At 55.2% G+C, this 19,310-nt stretch overlaps 2 protein-coding genes across 5 annotated transcripts in view; one reads left to right on the top strand and one right to left on the bottom strand.

Moving 5' to 3' along the window:
- Nucleotides 1-6: 6 nt before the first annotated feature.
- On the top strand, nt 7-16,070 carry CLK3 (CDC like kinase 3). 3 transcript variants are annotated; one of them, XM_017521111.2, is made up of 13 exons: nt 7-565; nt 3,939-4,090; nt 4,748-4,964; nt 6,875-6,971; nt 7,249-7,315; nt 9,670-9,786; nt 10,561-10,727; nt 12,242-12,336; nt 12,429-12,558; nt 12,862-12,944; nt 13,396-13,475; nt 14,807-14,897; nt 15,576-16,070. In XM_017521111.2, the coding sequence occupies exons 1-13, from the start codon at nt 122-124 to the stop codon at nt 15,750-15,752; spliced, it is 1,917 nt and encodes a 638-aa protein (XP_017376600.1). In that variant the 5' UTR covers nt 7-121; the 3' UTR covers nt 15,753-16,070. The 3 variants fall into 3 exon arrangements, with proteins under 3 accessions (XP_017376600.1, XP_037591708.1, XP_017376599.2); XM_017521110.2 differs by having other exon boundaries at nt 523-616; XM_037735780.1 differs by lacking the exon at nt 15,576-16,070 and having other exon boundaries at nt 61-565; nt 14,807-15,530.
- Nucleotides 16,071-16,423: 353 nt separating this feature from the next.
- EDC3 (enhancer of mRNA decapping 3) overlaps nt 16,424-19,310 on the bottom strand; it is a 63,270-nt gene continuing 60,383 nt past the window's right edge. The window contains exon 8 of one of the 2 annotated variants that reach the window (XM_017521118.2): nt 16,424-18,815. In XM_017521118.2, the coding sequence (XP_017376607.1) occupies nt 18,481-18,815 (335 nt within the window). In that variant the 3' untranslated portion in view covers nt 16,424-18,480. The remainder of the gene's footprint in view (nt 18,816-19,310) is intronic. The other variant, XM_017521117.2, reaches the window with a different exon arrangement.

The following is a 19,310-nucleotide window of genomic DNA, read 5'->3' as shown; positions in this document are numbered from 1 at the left end:
CACACACCGAGAGACAGTCAGGAGTCGTTGGCTTGTTTCGCGCAAGCGGAGTCGCGTCCTCTTTGCCGAGGCCCCGCGCACAGACCTCAGGGGGCTCTCACCTCTCCCGGCCCCGAGAACAATGCCCGTCCTCTCCGCGCGCAGGAGGGAGTTGGCAGACCACGCGGGGTCGGGGCGGCGGAGCCGGCCGAGCCCCGCGGCCGGGTCGGGGCCCTACTTCTTAGCTTCGAGCGCCTCTCTGACCCGGGCCGCACACCTATCAGGTCGGGGGACGTACGTGCGCCGCGACACGGCGGGAGGCGGGCCGCACCGCGCCCGTTCCGTCGGCCCTCCCGGAACTAGTCTCCGTGGCCGCCGCGCCCACGGGAGCGGAGAGCGCTGGTGCCCCGGAGCCTTCGAGTCGGGGGCTAGAGCGGCCAGGCCGCCGAGCCGGGTCGAGCCCGGGAAGGCGACGGCTGCGTCACGCGAGGGGGCGGGGCCGCCACGGGCGGAGGTCGGAGCCGGAAGCGGAAGAGGCGCTCGGAGCGGGGAGTGGGGCCTAGCAGCAGCTGGAGCCTGGGAGACGGTAAGTGTGGGCTGGGGCCCGCGGCGGCAACAGCGGCGGCGGCGGCTGGGGGTGAGTCGGCGGGGGCGGTCGCGCTGGTGCCATTCGGTCTCGGCCTACTCCCTTTCTTTCTCCTCTTCGGCCCACCTCGGGCCGCGGCCCCGACCTCTCACCCCTGACCCGCTGCTTCTCCACCGGAGGGCGGTCACTGCAGACCCTGACCTGGATCCCGCGGCGTTGAAGGCGGGGCCTAAACGGCCTCTGAGGCTCCTTGAGGGTTCAGTTTGGGCCCTGCGCCTGCCCGCGGAATGGGGTCGGGGTCCGACGTGGAATAGCCACAGAGGCCCTTCAGACCCCTCCTCTCCCTTGGTTTCACGCTTGGTCTTCAGACGACTCCTCCCTTGGCGGCCTGGAGTTTGACTCTGGCCCATTCTGGCCCTCCCTCTGCCCCCGGGTCTGTCCCCGGCTCTCCCCTCGGCGCCACTGGTGGCCGTTACAGAGGGTGGGACTCTGAGACCCCTGGGACCTGGGGCGGCAGGAAGGGAAGCGAAGGAGGGCGCAGCCCCCCCTGCGTGTTTTGTTGTGATGGAGCCGTTCCAGCCCGGGGGATCGGCAAGGCCAAGCTGACAGTACAAATGCCTTGGCTGCAGCTCCGTCCCGCCCGGGAGTCTCTGGCTTTAGTTCCGGGTATGAGTGCCCTGATGTGGAGCTGGGGTGGAAATTGCCTGAGCCAGGCCCCCATCGAGGCGGAGCTGGCGGCCTTCCAGCTTCCCTCCTTGATGCCCTTGAAAAGGAGGAGCGTTTCACCCGTTCGTGGTGGAGGCTTGCGAGGTGGCATGTTTGAGGTTGCAGTGGTAGGGCAGTGCCAGCCAAAAATAACCATGGGTGCTAGGGTGGCTGGAATCCGGGAGGGCAGCCGCTGACCTGGCTGGCTGCTCTTCTTGTCAGCCCAGTTCTCTGGCCAGGAACAGCAAATGAGAAGCTGACAAGGCCTGTGCTCAAAGAAAAGTTGACATCCTTGGCTTGGTTTCCTTTGCATCACCTTTTTCTTCATTCTGCAGAGCAGAGCTCCCCAAAGCATAATTGTGGCCTTTAGCTGCTTTTTAAACAAGCTTTTTGCTGAGGTTTTAGAGAATCAGAGATAATTGAGAAATGGGCCCTAAAGCCCTGGCTGGGAGGATGACATCTGCTATTTCCAATATTTTACTTGCCTAGAATGTGTTAAAGAAAGAATAATCTTCTCTATTATTGCATTGTGTGTGGTACCTTATAATTCTCATACTTGTCATCTTTTGCCAGGCTGGGAGATGTTATCTCCATTTTCCAGGCATTCTAACTGAGGCCTAGAGTGACTTGTCTAAGGTCATGAGGCTGGTATGTGGCAGCACTAGGTTTTAGTTCAGAGTTTATTGCCAGAGCTCTCTCCTCCCGGTTTCCTTGGAAGGGACTTATAAAATGTCCGTAAGGCATTTAACACAGCCCTGAAGTGTTACTCGGAACCTTTTAAGTGTTCATGAAAAGCTGCCACTAGTACCTCTGTGGGCATAAAGGTGTACTAGGCATTTCACTTATAGGACAGACATATTTAATCCTCACAGAACCTTGTAAGAGATTACTGATTCCTTGTTGCCAGAGGAAGCTGATGGTCAGAGTAGTGTAACAATTTGCTGAAAGGCACACAGCTGGAAGTGGCATGCCATGATTCAGGTGGACATCTATATGACTCTGAAATTGTGCTCTCCATTGACGTGAATATGTATAGACATTAGAACTTTCTAGGTCCCAGGAGGGAATCTTTGGCCCAGTGTGACCGTGACCATGTCCTTCAGCTCTGGTGTCTGCCCATTGAGGATGGGCAGGACCATGCTTGCCTTGTGGCAGGACATGTGTCCTGGCCAGTGGAGCATCCTCTGAGTCAATTAGTGAGATGTGAGTTAAGCTTTCATTCCATAGCTTGGGCACCTGACCCAGAGTAATTGCAGGAAAACAGTGAAACATTAGTCAGCTGATTACCAAAACAACAAATCTGAGCTTCTGGGGAGGTGATTTTAGCTCCAAAGACTTCCCAGGTAGATGGGGAAGATATGTTGGTGGGGAGATGGAGAGCTTTCTTAGGGAGATGGAGAAGCTCCCGGTAGTTTGGTACAATAGGCCTCACCGTCCTGCTCATCCATGGGGAACTGTTCCATGCTGCTCTTCTCCTGACAGATCCCGCTGGTGAGATAGGGTAGCCTCAGTGAATTTGTATAAAATGTGCTTGACCAGGCAAACTCAGGATTGACCATGATTGGAGGTTGGCAATGGCAAAGTGTGAGTGTTGGGAAGAAGATTGGCCCCATGGAGGCAGTCAGGGGTTCACATATGGGTGGAGCAGGTTGCTGGCCTCACATAGCCAGCTTTCTCTGCTGGTGGCGGATCCAGCCTGGCAATTTCCTATGGTGAATATGAGTCCTCACTGAACAGGGATAGTGAGTTGGGGCTCTTTTGCCTGCCAGACAGCTAACCCTCTGGCTGCTCCTGGGATAGGTGTAAAGTAGGATACTGGAGCCGGGGAGCTAGAAGAAGGGACAGTAATGGTACTGTTGGATAAAGGCAAAACACCTGGCAGGGCACTGCCAGAGTCAAAAGGGTGCTAAATGGCTCTCTGGCAAGAAAGTTGCATACTCTGAGGACCCTGGCATCCTTCCCAGTGCTGAGACCCATGATGAGCCAGGAAGGGCCGGACAGACCCCCTGGGTCCACGTCGACTCAGGAAGGCTAGGGAATGTTCATGAGGCCTGTGTGCCTCTTTCTTCAAGGGCTGCTCTTCCCATCTCTGCTGTGGTTCCTCACATTGGCTTGTGGTCCTTACTCCCTTGAGTGGGGTCCAGTTCAGGCCCTCAGCCAGACAGTCTTCAGCTTCTCAAACCTGAGGGCTTTGAGCCCTTGCCTCCCGGTGTTGGCTCCATGCCAACAGCCCTTTGCCTGTCCTCTGGCTTTACAAAGCATGCCCTCCACGGGATCCCCCAGGCGGGAGGGAATAGAACCCAGGAGGCCCCCTTTCTTCTGCCTTTGATCTCCCTGTGGCAGTGTTCACTGTCCAGCCCAGGGTTCCTGCCTTAGCCCCTGGCCCTGGCTCACCCAGTTCCCTGAGCACTCAGACCACCAGGCCAGTGATGCTCTGCTGGGAGGCAGCTGTTTGTTTGTTCACTGGCAGAGAAGGTTGCTGCCCATTGTCTGCTGTTTGACCAGTGTGACCTCAAGAGTTCTTCTTCACTTCATAAACCCCTGGGAGGGGCTGCCTCCAGACAGAACAATGGGCCTCTTCAGGAGCAACCGGGAAGCCCCATGCAGCCCCGTGGCTGGAGGTGGCTGGCTGTGTGTTTAGCAGGGCCTTCTGTTCCTTGCGGCCTAGATGCATCACTGTAAGCGATACCGCTCCCCTGAACCAGACCCGTACCTGAGCTACCGATGGAAGAGGAGGAGGTCCTACAGTCGGGAACATGAAGGGAGACTGCGATACCCATCCCGAAGGGAGCCTCCCCCACGGAGATCTCGGTCTAGAAGGTGAGAAGGAACTAGATAGGAGGGAAAGGCTCCTTCTGTCAGCTGGACTCAGCTGTGGCAGCTCCAGACTCCTTGAGATGACTCCACCCCAGCCCAGCTGCTCCTGGATCCCTGCCCTGTCCTCTTTGCGCTCCTCCCCTAACCTCACCTGCATGCCTTGGCCTCATCAGTAGCTACCATCTTTGCCGCCCACTCTTTGTCTTAGAGTGCCTTTTTTTCTTCTCCCCACATGTTCCCCCATTTTCTAGGCCAGCATCTTTCCTGCTTAACCTCCTAAGCCTTCTTTGGTGAGGATTAGGAACATAACCTCAGCCTTGGAAAGGTTGTTCCCTGGGCCTATCTCAGCCCCTAGTCCAAACTTAGAGTTGCAGCCGGCCAGGGAGAACTCTGGAGTATGTGGAAACCTCGGAGGCCCTCTGCCCTTCTCCCCTTCCCCTGTCCCCTCCTCCTGTGGCTGGAGGATGCTGCCGTTGGGCAGGGCTCTGGAGGGCAGGCTTAGTACCTTTGCACCCTCCCCTCTCTGCCCACTTCCCACCAGTCTGGATGCTTTTGGCACATCCTGTCCCCTTGAGCCCTTTACAGTGGCCCTGCCACAGGCTTCTTGCCTGCTAACAACAAGGACCCAGCTGACCAGTGTCCCCATCCCCCTTTTGGCAGCCATGACCGCCTGCCCTACCAGAGGAGGTACCGGGAGCACCGTGACAGCGATACATACCGGTGTGAAGAGCGGAGCCCATCCTTTGGAGAGGACTACTATGGATCTTCACGTTCTCGTCATCGTCGGCGATCGCGGGAGAGGGGGCCATACCGGACCCGCAAGCACGCCCACCACTGCCACAAACGCCGCACCAGGTCTTGTAGCAGCGCCTCCTCGGTGAGTGGTAGCCAGAGTGTGCTGGCTGGGGCTTAAAGGCCTCATCTCTTCCTAGCCTTCTCTCAGGCTGGTTGGTCTGGGTGAGTACTGCCAGCCCTGTGCACGTGCACTGGTGTGCGTGCTTGTGTGTGTGTATGTGTCGTCTGGTCCAGGTGCAGGGCCGATCACAGGGGTCCTGGCCCCTGTGTCTTCTGGCCCCTTCCAGTGGCAACTCTAGGAACTCTGGCTCCGATGCTGGCTGGCCCCCGGCCAGTCTCTGTCTACACAGTGCTACAGATACAGGCCACGTGGTGCAAGTGGCCAGGGACACTTCTTAGGGATCCTAGTAGAGTGGCTGGTATTGTGGTCTGCAGCTATATGGCCTGGTCCTTCCCACCCAGAGACGGCCTCTTTGTGTGACCGAGTGCTCTGACTGACGTGGACTGCGCCCACCTCTGCGTCTCATCTGCACACCCCTCCCCAAACGCCCCCAGTCTGGAGTGCCCCACAGGCGGGGAGGATTTGCCTGTCAGCCAGCTCAGACTGGGAACTTCCCTTCTAATCTCCAGCTAGGCCCCCTCCAACCGAGCCTCTTTATGAGGGGCACTTGCGGCGAGGAGGGGCAGCTGCGGCGAGGAGGGGTGACTGCCTGTGTGATGGGGCATGTGAAGAAATGGTGGAAAGGCCGCCGCCCCAGGCCTTGTCCAGTTGCAGGCCACATGCTGAGAGCAGGACCTGGCTGGTATTCCTAGCACAGAGGGTTGCAAGGTCTCTGCTGAGACCAGGAGCCCACGCTGCATTCAGTACCCTGGGGAAGGAAAGCCCATTGTGTATTTCTGAGGTTACATGCGGTCTTCTCTTCTCCCCCGATCCCTCTTCCCTGCCTCCCTCCTACCGGCCTTGAGGCCCCTGAGGAGCGGTGGAGAGGCCAGGCATCTTCTCTGCCCAGCTCTTTCTGTGACTTCTTTGAGTGGCCACGTGTTGAGGGTTGACTCTGCGGGCGATTGCAGTGTGGCCCTTTGGCCTCTCTGCACGCTGCCACATGCTGCCACAGGATGGCAGTGCAGGTTTGGCTCTGCTTCTCTTTTTGGTGCCCTCTATCGATCGTCGTGAGGCTTGGGATGGGCCTAGATTGTGAGCAGCATGGGCGCCAAGGCCAGGGCAGGAGCTGGCATGGGGCCTGTGTGGGCCATTGTGGTAGGAAGCCTGGCAGTCGACCTACCCAGAGGATCCCAGGCTGCTTTCCTGCTTGAGGCTGGTGGCAGGAAGGCTGCTGTTGGAAGGCTGTTTCTGGTAGTGCTGGTGAAGTCTGGCCAAGGATGCCGTCTGGGGGCAGGTAGCAGCTTGGCTCTGAGTGGCAACTGTCAGGCATATGCAAGGCTGCGTGGGCGAACAGAGGCAGGCAAGGACAGGCTGGGCATTCTGCAGCTGAAGCCGGAGCAGCCTCTGACCAGTCTGGATGGTTGGACCCAGGCGGGGCCAGCTGCCTTCTTGCGCCGTTTTCACTGCGTCTTCTGCTCTGGCCAAAGCCACATGGGGGGGCCTGGGAGGGAGAGACTCAGAGGAGGAGGAGGGAGTCGGGGCGATGGCTCTCCTCACAGCGCGGCCCTCAGCAGCAGAGGCAGGTCATCTTCCTGAGCGTTCGTGGCACTCCTCGTAGAGATAATATCCGAGTTTTCTTTACATACCTGTAGCTGTTTTTACTTTTCTGTTTTTGAAGTCAGTTTGTGTCTTGACGTGTCCCTTGCAATATCCCTATCGTTATATATGCTGTGTGCCTTATGAAATGCTGGGATCTGGAAAATCCAACCAACCAACCCACCGGCTCCTCACCGTCTCCACCTCTGCCTTTGACTGACACCTCAATCTGTCAATCGGAACCGCCTACCATGCGATTGGTCGGATGGCGTTTCGGGGGGCGGTGCATGCAGAGAAGCCAACAGAGCAGTAAGCGCAGCAGCCGGAGTGTGGAAGATGACAAGGAGGGTCACCTGGTGTGCCGGATCGGCGATTGGCTCCAAGAGCGATGTACAGCCACCTTTCGTAAAACTTTACCTCTCTACTTTCTACCCCCCTTGTTAGACAAGACCTCTCCTGCCTGGAGGGGCCTCTAGTGCGCGTGGTGCCTTAGCGGGGCCACCAGTAATTGCCTGAATGACACAGACGCTAGCAACTTCCATTTTTAAGAGTGTAGCAGTGAGAGAGAAACCTTTTTTGTTTTTGAGAATTTGAATGCTGTGAACTTGCAGGAGCTGCCAACCCCCTGCCCTCCAGATTCTCATGCTCAATTTCTTTTCTCTCCTAGATGAGATTGTGGGGAACCTGGGTGAAGGCACCTTTGGCAAGGTGGTGGAGTGCTTGGACCATGCCAGGTGAGTGAACTGGGGCAGTACAGCTGACTTTGGATAGGACCTTCCTGGGAAGAGCTGGCCTGAGGTTCTTGAGGGTGGTGGCTATTAGAGCTTAACTTTTTTCTTTCTGAAGGGTGGCACCAGAGTAGGGTTCTGACCTGTCCATGTTGGGGTTTTGCTGATCCCCTGTAATAAGGGAGAAATTCTTGGGTTCTGCAGGTATGTAGCATTCCTACCTCAGAATTGCTGGTCAGCGAATGGTTCTGCCCCAGTCCCTCCACTTATTCAGGGCTGTGGTGGTGGATATCAGGACAGGGCCAAGGCCCTGGTTCCCGTGGCTTGGAGCTGCTTCCTGTGATAACTTTTAGGTTCTTGGCCTGGCAGGGGGCTAGGAGTGCCACTAAGCCCAGCCCAAGCATGAATCCCATCCCGAGGGTCTGCCTGAGAGGCTGTGCAGATCTGTCGAAAGAAAAACAAGAGCCTGGGCTTTCTCACCAAGCAGGCTGCTGCCTTCTCCATTGTGGCTAGGGTAGTGTGTGGTCTCCGCTGTGTGTGCCAGGAGAGGGGTATACACTGTCGTGCTGCCGGGGCACCTCACTCTCTCCCAGGTTCAGTAGCACAATAGTTTTGTCCCCTTACCATTCCACAAGACTAGAACTTGCCCTTTTGCTTCCTCCCCTGTAGCTCTGGGGTGGGGAGGCCCCCTCCAGGGAGCCAGTTGCCTCCCTGCCGTAGGCCCTTTAATTGGTTTGGCACTTTAGCTACAGAGTACCCGTGTCTTCATTGTAGCCATGTGCCACCCATATTTGGCCTTCCTGCTATTTCAGAGATGAATAAACATTCTCAGGGTTTGGCCACATCATACTCCAATTAATGGCAGAGCTGGCCACCGCTGCCCCATGGTGCTCCCACATTAAATGGAGTGCTCAGGAAGGCCATTCAGACCCAGGCGTCCAGCCTTCCCCTCAGCCATGAGATAGACTGACAGGAAGCTTCCATTTGCTCCACGTTTCCATGTAAACGGCTGTACGACTCAGTGTGGCCCAAGAGGTTAGGGTTGGGACCAGCAGGTGGAGGGACAGGTACAGCCACACCATGGCCAGGTGGAGGCATGGCAGACTTGAGAGCTGGGACACATGCAGGCGGTCTGGGCTGCTCCTCTCTGAGGAGCTGGAGGGAACATGAGCCTCTGGAGTCATGAGGGGGCAGGTGGACAATCCAGGGAACCTTTACGGGACTCAAAGGGAGCCAGGGCCAGTGGGGTTTGTCATGTGGAGGCAGAATTCAGCTCAGCTAAAGGCAGGGTCATATTCTCAGAGCCATGCAACTCTGGCAGGGGCTGCCTTGGAAGTGATGAGTTCCCTGTGCTGAGGATCGGAATGCCACAGAGGCAGCTTTTAGGAGGAGGCTGGAGTGCATGGCCTTTCCCTTGAGTTCCCTTCCTTCCCTGAGAATCTGGGAAAATGGGATAGGGAGAGAAAAGCAGGGGATTTTCTGGAAGGTCCCTTTGCTCTGGGCCTGTGAACCTTTTCTTAGGCACCACAGTCAGCCTCCCCCTGAGGCCTCAGAGGACACGCCCTTCCAGGCTAGGGCTCTCTCACCCCAGTTCTCCACTGGGCATCTGGATTCTAGCTGTCCTTTCCTGACAGGGCCTGGCAGCCTTGCCTCAGCAGGTTTCCTTCTCTGCTGGCTCTCTGCAGATGGCCTCCTGGGGCAGGGTTCGGGGTGGGAAGCACAGAGCAGGTACTGTTAAAATCTTCTTTGGACACTTAAGAAGGGTTCCTGGCATTTTGTGGTCACTGATAAACGCTGCGGCAGGCAGGTGCAACTGGAGAGGGGTGTGATAAGGGAGTGGCCCTGAGCCTCACAGTGAGAGGTACCCTTGCTGGTACCCCACCTCTTGCCAGATCTTTACTCGATCCTGGAACCCTCTATCCCTGTTTGCTCAGACTTGCAGACAAGCCCAGGAAGGTCAAGAGGTGCCGCAGGAGGGCTCTGGGTGGGACAGCTTGGCCATGGTTGGGGCTGCCTGTCTTACAGGTTAGGTCACTGTGTGAGCTCCTGGGCTGGCACTGGTTAAGCAGGATTGGCCTTTACTCTCCCACACTCGTTTGGGAGCTGGCAGTGGCTGAGAACATAAAAGCCTAAGGCTGGCATGGATATCAAGAACATTAGCTCACAGATGCCAGGGAACTTGCTGTTGGGTGGGCAAAGGTCTGGTGTTGCATGGGGCAGGCTGGGCATCAGTATCTGCTCTCTTCAGTGCAGGCTGCTCCTGGAGAGGTGTTTGTTGGGAGTTGCCAGGTCCGGGTGGAGGGTGGGGGAAGGGCTGGGCAGCTGCTGATGAGAACCTGTGTTTCCTTCCTGGGTACCAGAGGGAAGTCTCAGGTTGCCCTGAAGATCATCCGCAACGTGGGCAAGTACCGGGAAGCTGCCCGGCTAGAAATCAACGTGCTCAAAAAAATCAAGGAGAAGGACAAAGAAAACAAGTTGTGAGTGTCTGCAAGGAGTGAGAGGGAAGCCTTGAGTGGGACTGCCGGACCCCCAGGGGCTCAGCAGTGTCCCTTTACCCGTCTGCACTGTGCTTTCTCCCCACACTCAAGCCAGGGGAGTCTGGCAAAGGTCTTGGTGGAAGCCTCTGGACTGCAGTCCAGGCTCCACCCCAGCTGGCTCTGTGTCCTGAGGCAGGCCCCGCCAGCCCTGCATTTGTGAATTGGGGACCTCACTGGGTTGTGTGGGGCATAAGACAAGATAAAAACATGAAGCTATTTGGGGCCCTCACATAGTAGGAGACACCCAAAGGAGAGCCTTTCTGTGGCAGACACACGGAGCACTCTCCTCCACGCTCTGTGCTGAGCCTGGGCAGGTGGGTGAATCCAGCACAGACCCTCACAAAATTCAGCAGAGTGGGCAAGTCGAGAAAAGCAGCACCAGTCCTGCGGCATGCACCAGCACTTCCCGTCTCTTCCTCAGCAACTCTGAGGCAGGGCCTCTCCCACATCATAAGTAGAGGAGCTCAGAGGTCTTGGACCAGAACCGTGGACATCTTCCCCGCAGGAAGCTTAGTCCTGCCCAGAGCTCATCTGGGGATTGGGTGATGGCTGGTGGGAGAGGTGCTCTTGCTCTGATTCTCTTGCTTCGTGTGTACCTGCGTTCTTGTGTGTGACCCAGTGGCCTAGGAGAGAGTTGGGGACTGGCTTCATCTGAGAGGGGGTGAGGCAGGCCCCCAGCACACAGCCTGAGCCCCGACCATGCTTCTCCGCCAGCCTGTGCGTCTTGATGTCTGACTGGTTCAACTTCCATGGTCACATGTGCATCGCCTTTGAGCTCCTGGGCAAGAACACCTTTGAGTTCCTGAAGGAGAATAACTTCCAGCCTTACCCCCTACCACATGTCCGGCACATGGCCTACCAGCTCTGCCACGCCCTTAGATGTAAGTGTCCACCCTTGAAAGGAGCATGGGGCGGCCACACGCTGAAACCCAAGTCATCTGGTTACTTGCTGTCCCCATTCATTCCAGCACATTACTAACCATTCTCCTGGGCCTGAGGGACACCAGAGCCCCTTTGATGGAAAGGCCTTCTGTCTTAAGGTGGGAATCTCAGTGTGAGGATGGAAAGGTTAAGGCTCCCTCCAGGGACTTCCTGGACCAGCCTCTCCCCCAGGCACTCAGGAATTAAACAGAAAAGAACTGCTCTGGAATTGGCCTGACCACCAACCCTGACTCCCCGCTTCATACATGGGATAAAAATGTACAAGCCTAGGCCGGGTGCGGTGGCTCACGCCTGTAATCCCAGCACTTTGGGAGGCCAAGGCAGGCGGATCAACTGAGGTCGGGAGTTCAAGACCACCCTGACCAACATGGAGAAACCCAGTCCCTACTAAAAATACAAAATTAGCTGGGCATGGTGGTGCATGCCTGTAATCCCAGCTGCTTGGGAGACTGAGGCAGGAGAGTCGCTTGAACCTGGGAGGCAGAGGTTGCGGTAAGCCTTCATGCCATTGTACTCCAGCCTGGGCAACGAGAGCGAAACTCCAGATCCCACCACAGGTCCTTGCCCACACGGAGACCCTCTGTTTAGCTCTGACTCGTCATCTGCCTGCCAGCCTTGAAAAGCATGATTTGGTGGTGCCAGGGCTCAGTGCTGTAGGATTTGCAATGGCTGGAGCAGTATAGAAAGGCTCTTTGGTGAAGTTGATAGACCTTGAGCTAGAATGTGCAGGATCTGCATAGATGGGACAGGGACAAGCATTCCAAACAAGGGGAACAGCTTGGTAAGGCCTGGAGCCTGGTATGGGCTGAGAATTGGTTCCAGTGAAGTAGGCTCCCCTTGGGGAGCGGTGGGCCACACAGTTGTGAGGGTCTTGAGTGCCAGATGGGAGCCTTGAGCTGAAGTGACTACTAGCAGGAAGCCACTGTCATTGGGACAGGGGCTGGAGGGGAAAGGCTTCCTACTTCATGACTAGCGATGAGAGGCAGGGCTGGCTTCCTGGGTGTGTGACCTGTGCACTCAGTTGCACGAGAGCCCGTGCTTTAATGCCCTCTTGCTACCACTGTAACATGCTTAGTAACTTGAACAAGGACGTGCATGTTATGTAGCTGGTGCTGGGAAGAGGGAAGCACCTCGAGGCTGTTGCTGCAGCTTTGGTGAGAGACAGGTGTGGAGGCCTGGTCTCTGCATGGGAGAGGCGGAGGGAGGTTTTTCCAAATGGCAAGTTTCTTTTCCACCCCCCCCTGCTAAAGTATCAGAACCCCCCAAGGCCTCAAGTACAGAGAACCCTTGAGAGGGAGGCCGGCATAGAGGCAGGTTGCAGTCCAGCTCCCTGCTGAGGTGGGGTTGTGAGGAGCTCTGGCAGTTGCTGGCATTGGAGAAGGGTTCTGGCCTAGAGCTGGCAGGAGAGCCAGGTTCTCAGTGCCCACTTCTCGTTCTTTCCCTGCTCTCTTAGTTCTGCATGAGAATCAGCTGACCCACACAGACTTGAAGCCAGAGAACATCCTGTTTGTGAATTCTGAGTTTGAAACCCTCTACAATGAGCACAAGGTATTGGCATGGGTAAGGGTGAGGCCCTGCTCCGGGGGTGGGTTACCCGCTGGTACAGACTCCTGACCTAGTGTGCCTGCCTTGCCTTTCAGAGCTGTGAGGAGAAGTCAGTGAAGAACACCAGCATTCGAGTGGCTGACTTTGGCAGTGCCACCTTTGACCATGAACATCACACAACCATCGTGGCCACCCGTCACTATCGCCCGCCTGAGGTGATCCTTGGTGAGTGACTGTATGGCCTGTGACCTTGTCACACTGGACTTGTTGGAAGGGTATGAACAGAGGCGGTGGCATGCCTATCAGTCTCTGCCACCCAGGGCAGGCAGAGTTTCTCAGATCAAGGGGCCCATGTCATGAGACACAGGTGACTGACCTGGCCTTATCTGTCAGCCTTACTGAGAGAGGGCCTTCCTTATACTGGGATTTGGGCAAGAGTCCTGCCAGCCAGTGTGGTGGTTGCCCTGTGACCTCCAGGCTGGAAGGACAGGGCCGGATCTCACAGCCTCTCCCCATCTTGGCTTTCAGAGCTGGGCTGGGCACAGCCCTGTGACGTCTGGAGCATCGGCTGCATTCTCTTTGAGTATTACCGGGGCTTCACACTCTTTCAGGTACAGCTACCCCACGTCACTCCCCTACCCTAAGCACTGCTACTGTGACAGGCTGCAGGCCACTGGGGTGGGAAGCCCCATGTGGATGAGAAGACAGGTGTCTTCCTCCTCCCACTGGTCATGTTGTGAGATTCAGACTCTTAAGGATGTAGATGCTAAAGGGTATGCAGAGGTCAGGGTAGGTGGAACATTCAGAGAGGAGTCTTGTGCTAGGCCATCGAGGATGGAGGATGGGGCAGAAGGTGACCTGACCTTCTAGATAAGGGGCACAGATGAATTAAAGGCATTGGGATGGGCTAGGACAGGGCGTGGGCTGCCAGGCTGCCGTTTCATTGGTAGGTTTGCATCTCCTGGGGCAGTGAGGGCACTTGCCCATCTCTCCTGTTCCTTATTCCCCGTGAGGGGGCCAGAACTAGGACTGACCCTACTTGCACTGTCTAATCTTCCACAGACCCACGAAAACCGAGAGCACCTGGTGATGATGGAGAAGATCCTAGGGCCCATCCCATCACACATGATCCACCGTACCAGGTAAGGACCCCAGTAGCCCCCTCGGGGTTGGCATAGGGGCCTTTTCTCTTTTGGCTGTGGGTCAGCAGGGTACTAGATGTGGTGAGTCTTTGAGGGACAATCCATGGCTCCCCAGGCTCCTAAAAGCCTTCCCTGTGTGCCCCTGCAAACCTGTTGCCCTGATTCTGCTGCTGTGTTGGGAGCTGCTCTTCCCCACCCCCCACCAGAGGCTTGTCCTGTTACGACTCTCACCACTTGACCCCACCACCTTAATTTTCAGGAAGCAGAAATATTTCTACAAAGGGGGCCTAGTTTGGGATGAGAACAGCTCTGACGGCCGGTATGTGAAGGAGAACTGCAAACCTCTGAAGGNAATGGATTCTCACTCTGTGGTCCAGGGTGGATTGCAGTGCAACCTCCGACTCCCAGGTTTAAGTGATTCTCATGCCTCAGCCTCCTGAGTAGCTGGGATTACAGGCTTACACCACCATGTCCAGCTAATTTTTGTATTATTAGTGGAGACGGGGTTTCATCATGTTGACTAGGGTGGTTTCAAACTCCTGGCCTCAGGTGATCTGCCTGCCTTGGCATCCCAAAGCACTGGAATTATAGGTATGAGCAACCACATCTGACTGCTTTATTCTTTATTAGTGAGTTTCTTTAGCTTTGTCAGAGTTTATTTTGTAATTCTTTTTAAGAATTGTTGACTTGAATCCTTAGTTCATTCATTTATATTTTTTCTTGTTCTTCTTGGTTCAAGACTAAAAATGTATCTGAATATCATTTTGCTGCATTCCATACGTTGTGATATATAATGTCTTCACTATAATTTGTTTCTAAAACATTTACATTTAAAATTTTTATTTCTTTTTAAATTCAGGCATTATATGCCAGTGTATGGTTTATTGTTTTATTATTTGTTTTCAATTTTACACTAGATAGTTTATTTACTCTCTTCTTTTTATTTAATTTCTAATTTCTTATGTGTCTTTGAACATGGTTACATTTTATTAATGTTTTTTGCATGTTAGAGCATAATGTACATTCATAATGTATTCAAAGTAATAGATCTTTATCAAATTATTCTGATTACCTATGTTATTCACTTCTACTGCCTTGATTATTTTTGTCCGTTTATCATTTTCTTTAAAAAACTCCAACTATGACTATAGAGTTCTTATTTTCTTAACATAAATTTTGTACTTTAATTTTTAATATATTAATAAAATTAAAACTTATGGTAGTTTTATAGCTTTGATTCACAAGGTATATTCTGACAAGATAATACATACATCCAAAGAACAGAGTTGAGATCTGACACCAGTCAGATCACACATGATCCACCGTACCAGGAAGCAGAAATATTTCTACAAAGGGGGCCTAGTTTGGGATGAGAACAGCTCTGACGGCCGGTATGTGAAGGAGAACTGCAAACCTCTGAAGGTCAGTTTCTGGCTTCCCCAGCTCAACTCATCCCAAGGAGAGACCCCAGGCACTGGGCAGACATACATCAGACAGGCCAGGCCGCTAAAGGCTGCCTCCTCGATCCAGCTCTATGGGAGGCGACACCCAAGACTGCTGGGTGCTGGCAGTGAGGCTTCTTGCAAACTGCTCCAGAGGGGCCCTTAGCCCTACCCCTTCCCCATAGGGTGGCTATGAATTTAATTGGGGAACACCGGAAGAGCCAGATGTCAGAAACCCTGCTGCTTCCTGTCCCACTCACCCTCTGTCTCAAAATTTTGGGAAGAACTAGGCAGGACTGAGGTGAGGGGGAGGGAAGACCTAGACATGGCCAGGAAGCCTCTGTCAACTGCATTTGGTGCTCGGACAAGTGAATTTCGCAGAGGTGATCTCTACCCACCTGTCAGGACTTTGCATGTGGGGGCAGAGGCATCAACCCAGCAAGACGCCTAGTAGCCTGGCAAGTTCCGAGCAAAACGTTAAACACGGGCATGAAAGGAAAGGAGCTGCTCACTGTCCAGGAGGGCGGAAGTAGAGTCCTCCAAGGAGGCATCACTGCCTCCTGGATCCAGTCCAGCAAGGCATCCCAGAGGCAAGGGGACCTGCTGTGGCTTCCCACGACCCTGCCGTCACACTGAGGCACCTTGTGTCCCTGAGCAGAGTTACATGCTCCAAGACTCCCTGGAGCACGTGCAGCTGTTTGACCTGATGAGGAGGATGTTAGAATTTGACCCTGCCCAGCGCATCACACTGGCCGAGGCCCTGCTGCATCCCTTCTTTGCTGGCCTGACCCCCGAGGAGCGGTCCTTCCACACCAGCCGCAACCCAAGCAGATGACAGGCGCAGGCCACCGCATGAGGAGATGGAGGGCGGGACTGGGCCGCCCAGCCCCTTGACTCCAGCCTTGACCACCAGGCCCCAGGCCAGAGCCACCCAATGAACAGTGCAATGTGAAGGAAGGCAGGAGCCTGCAGGGGAGCAGACTTGGTGCCCAGCTGCCAGAAAGCACAGATTTGACCCAAGCTATTTATATGTTGTAAAGTTATAATAAAGTGTTTCTTACTGTTTGTAACCCCTGGTACCAGTGTGTCCATCTCCAGGCTCCTTGCCTTCCCCTCCCCTGACCTTACTAATAAAGTCTTTCTTAGCACTTCAGCTTGTGGAGAGCTAAGTGTGAACTGGGCCAGGCACAGAAGAGCTAGGCAGGGGTAAGCCCAGAAGCGGGGACGTCCTCTGGGCCCTGTCTGTCTGCTGAGCAGTCCTAGATGGCACCTCTGCCCTCCTGGCTGCTGTACCTCTCAGCCCCAAAGAACCTACGGGACTCTGCCCACTGTGGCTAGCCAGGTGAGGTCTGGTTTTCCGTAGCCTGCCAGCCCCATGACTGACCGGGACTTGAGGCTGTATGTGCCCAACAACTATGGTCTGCTGAGGGCAGGAGGCAAGTGGGGCGGGCTCCTAGGCTGGGGTAGGCAGCACCTTACGACAAAAACAATTCACACGGCACAGGACTCAGTCATTCAGCTTTATTTCAGTGCTGGTTTTTGGTTCCCTAAGAGCTGCATGAGTGCTAGGCTTCACCACGTGACTGGGGGCTCCTTGGGAACTGGGTACTATAGGCAGGATGCCCCTGAAAAGAACTGAAGACAGGAATCATACTTTAATACCTCTGTGGAAGGCCCAGGCTGAGGATGAGGGAAGGGACAAGTCCCAATGCCCCCTGGGGAGAGAGGAGTGAGAAGCTTGGGTACAAACTCCCAGTGGCCCCTTAAGGCTGGCATCCCTGGATCTTGCTGGAGAGAGCAGTCTCCTGGGCCAGGGTTGTTCTAGCTTGTTTCTCACTGTTCCTACTCGGGAGGCCTAACTGTATTAACAGGCAGCCAGAACCTGCCTATGCCTGCAACCTAGACTGCGCCTCATATTGTGGCCCTGCCTCTAAAGAGAGGGCCCCAGCCTGGGGGCTGCTTGGCCCCAGGAGTGAGAAGAGGCTCAAATACACAGCATGAGGCTTATAGTGCCCTGGCCTCTTCCCACCACTGGAGACAATTTAACACTCATGGGAAGATAAGAGGAGGGGCCAGCCCTCTACCCTGGCTCATCTGCTTCTGGCTGTGCTCCTACAAGAAAAGTGATAGCAGCCTGAAACCTATGGCACCAGGGCCTACCCTGTGTCCACAATCCTTGGTGAGCCCCTGTCCACCCATCCACCTGCTCAGCCACTCTGGGCAAACACAGCAGAAGCCCAAAGCCCCAAAGCAGGCTTAAGCACAAGTCCTTGGCCGGGATCCCTGCCAGGGTTCCAGGCATAGCTCCTGTTCCACCAGCCTCCAGGGCCTAGGCCTGGGAAGGCCCTGGGGCTCAGCGCCTTAGGATCTGAAGTTCCTATGGTTGGACCCCACACCAGCTAGCTCATCCAGAACTGGCCTCATTTTGCCATCTTTGAGACAGGGTGCTGGCCTCAAGCCTACCCATCTGGACTGGACAACTGTAAAGGGTTCAAAGCCCAGATGTTTTAAGAGCCAGGTGGAGTCCAAGCAAGGGAGCCCATGCACCCTGCTCTGGGAATGATAGCTGCAAAGGACCATTTCAGAGGAAGGGCAGAGGGGACGAAAGAGTAGGTGGAGCATGTATGTGCAGGCAAAGGGGTGGGGGAGTGGTAGCCTAGAACAGAAGCACCAGGAAGCCTCTTCTGGCTCAGCACCAGGCTCCCCCAGGGATATCCCCATCTGAAGGGTCTGGCCCCAGACTAGGCAAAGTCTTGGCCTGCTCAGCTTTGGGGGTGGGGGCGGGCACTGCTGGCAAGATGGGCACTGTGGTTCTACAGTAATATAACCTTATACTACCTGTGCTGAAGACGACAGAACAACATAAAATCCCAACACAGAAACACCATCCTAATGCCGTCCCTTCCCTACCTCTGAGTGATGGAGGGGAAAGGAGGGAGGAATCCTTGGAAAAATCAGCATAAAACTTGTATCAGCTCAGGAGAAAGGGTCAGAAGCCCCCAAATCAACTTCTGATGTAGGTAAGGGAAGGCCTGGTCTGTCACAGACCTGGAAATGAATGGAGAGCGCAGGTCTGCCCTCTGGTGGACAGCTGCCGCGCAGCTGGTTCTGCGTGATTAGAGGAAGGGCTGTCTGCGTGGGGAAAGCAGGGGAGACACAAAGCCACAAGCTCTGAAATAAGAGCCGGTACAGGCCCCCAGACAGGACCTGGCCCACTCCTCAATGTGTGTGCCCAGGCCCAGTGGCTGTAAACCTGAAACACAGTCTGAGAGCTGCCTACGTCTGTAAACAAAGGCCCGCCTGGCGTGCAGGGGGCTGAGGGTAGAGATGCCCTGGAGGGGCTGCACACTCAGCCCGCCGCGTGCCCGGAACCCAGTGGGAAAGACTTCCCTGGCTCAGGGCAAGTGACAGGTCAGTTTTAAGTAAGTTCTGTTCTCTCACAGAAGAATCAAACCCAAGAGAGAAAAACTTTTAACAACAAGGTCCGTGAAGCTTCAAATCCTTAAGGCGTTTGTCCTCAGGAACAGCAGGGGACAGCAGAGTCCTGCCTGTGCAGGAACCCTCTAGGCAGAGTGCAGTGGGATGACAAACTTGCAGCCAAAGGGCGAGTGGTAGTTGATGCCCACCTCCTGGAAGACCTGCTGGGGAATGCCAATGTCACACAGATAGATACGGCCTGCGTGCTCCCCCAGTGGCAGAGGCAGGCCCAGTGCCAGTGACCATTTGGCATCAATGCCCTGTTCAACTTCATGCACCGGAGGGTCTATGCTGAGTACTGGTGCCCGGTTCTGGTTGGCCCAAGCCACAGCTGCCTTGTACCAGGGCTGATCCCGCAGGAAGACGTTCTCGGGGCAATCCAGGCAGTTGATGACCAAGTCCACAGGGCTAGTGGGCAGATCTGCAGGTGAAAAGAAAGCCATCTGAAAATCCCTGTAAGCAGAGAGCAGCCCCCGGTTGGGACTAGGGCCCAGGTCACCCCAAGGATGTCTGTTTTCCAGACACCACTCTGATGCCTGTCCACAGGCTGGCCTTCTTAAAGCTGGGCCAGGGCACTGCCCTAGGAGTTGCCAGGCCTGGCTGGGCTGAGTGCTAGAGACCAAATGCATGTCAGCCCAGCAGACAACTGCCCTCCTGGAGTTCTCAGGATGAACCATGGTCCTGCTGAGTGTGCGGAGCTTCTCAGGGTACAAAGCCCTCACCTCCTCTGCCTTCTCAGGCACACCTCTGTATATCCAGGGCCTGAGTTTGGGCTTCCCTGTGATGGCCAACTTGACAGTGGACTCTGCCTTCCCGGAGTTCATGAGGCGCCCGGGGCTGGCCTACTCCTTCTACTCTAGCAAGCCTGTCCTCTCCGGCCCTCTCATTATCTCATAGGAATGGGTCCGCCACTCAG

Source organism: Cebus imitator, unplaced genomic scaffold (assembly GCF_001604975.1).
Source record: "Cebus imitator isolate Cc_AM_T3 unplaced genomic scaffold, Cebus_imitator-1.0 Scaffold962, whole genome shotgun sequence".
NCBI lineage: Eukaryota > Metazoa > Chordata > Mammalia > Primates > Cebidae > Cebus > Cebus imitator.
Note: the sequence above shows the minus strand (reverse complement) of the source record. Positions and strands in the feature narration are given on the sequence as shown.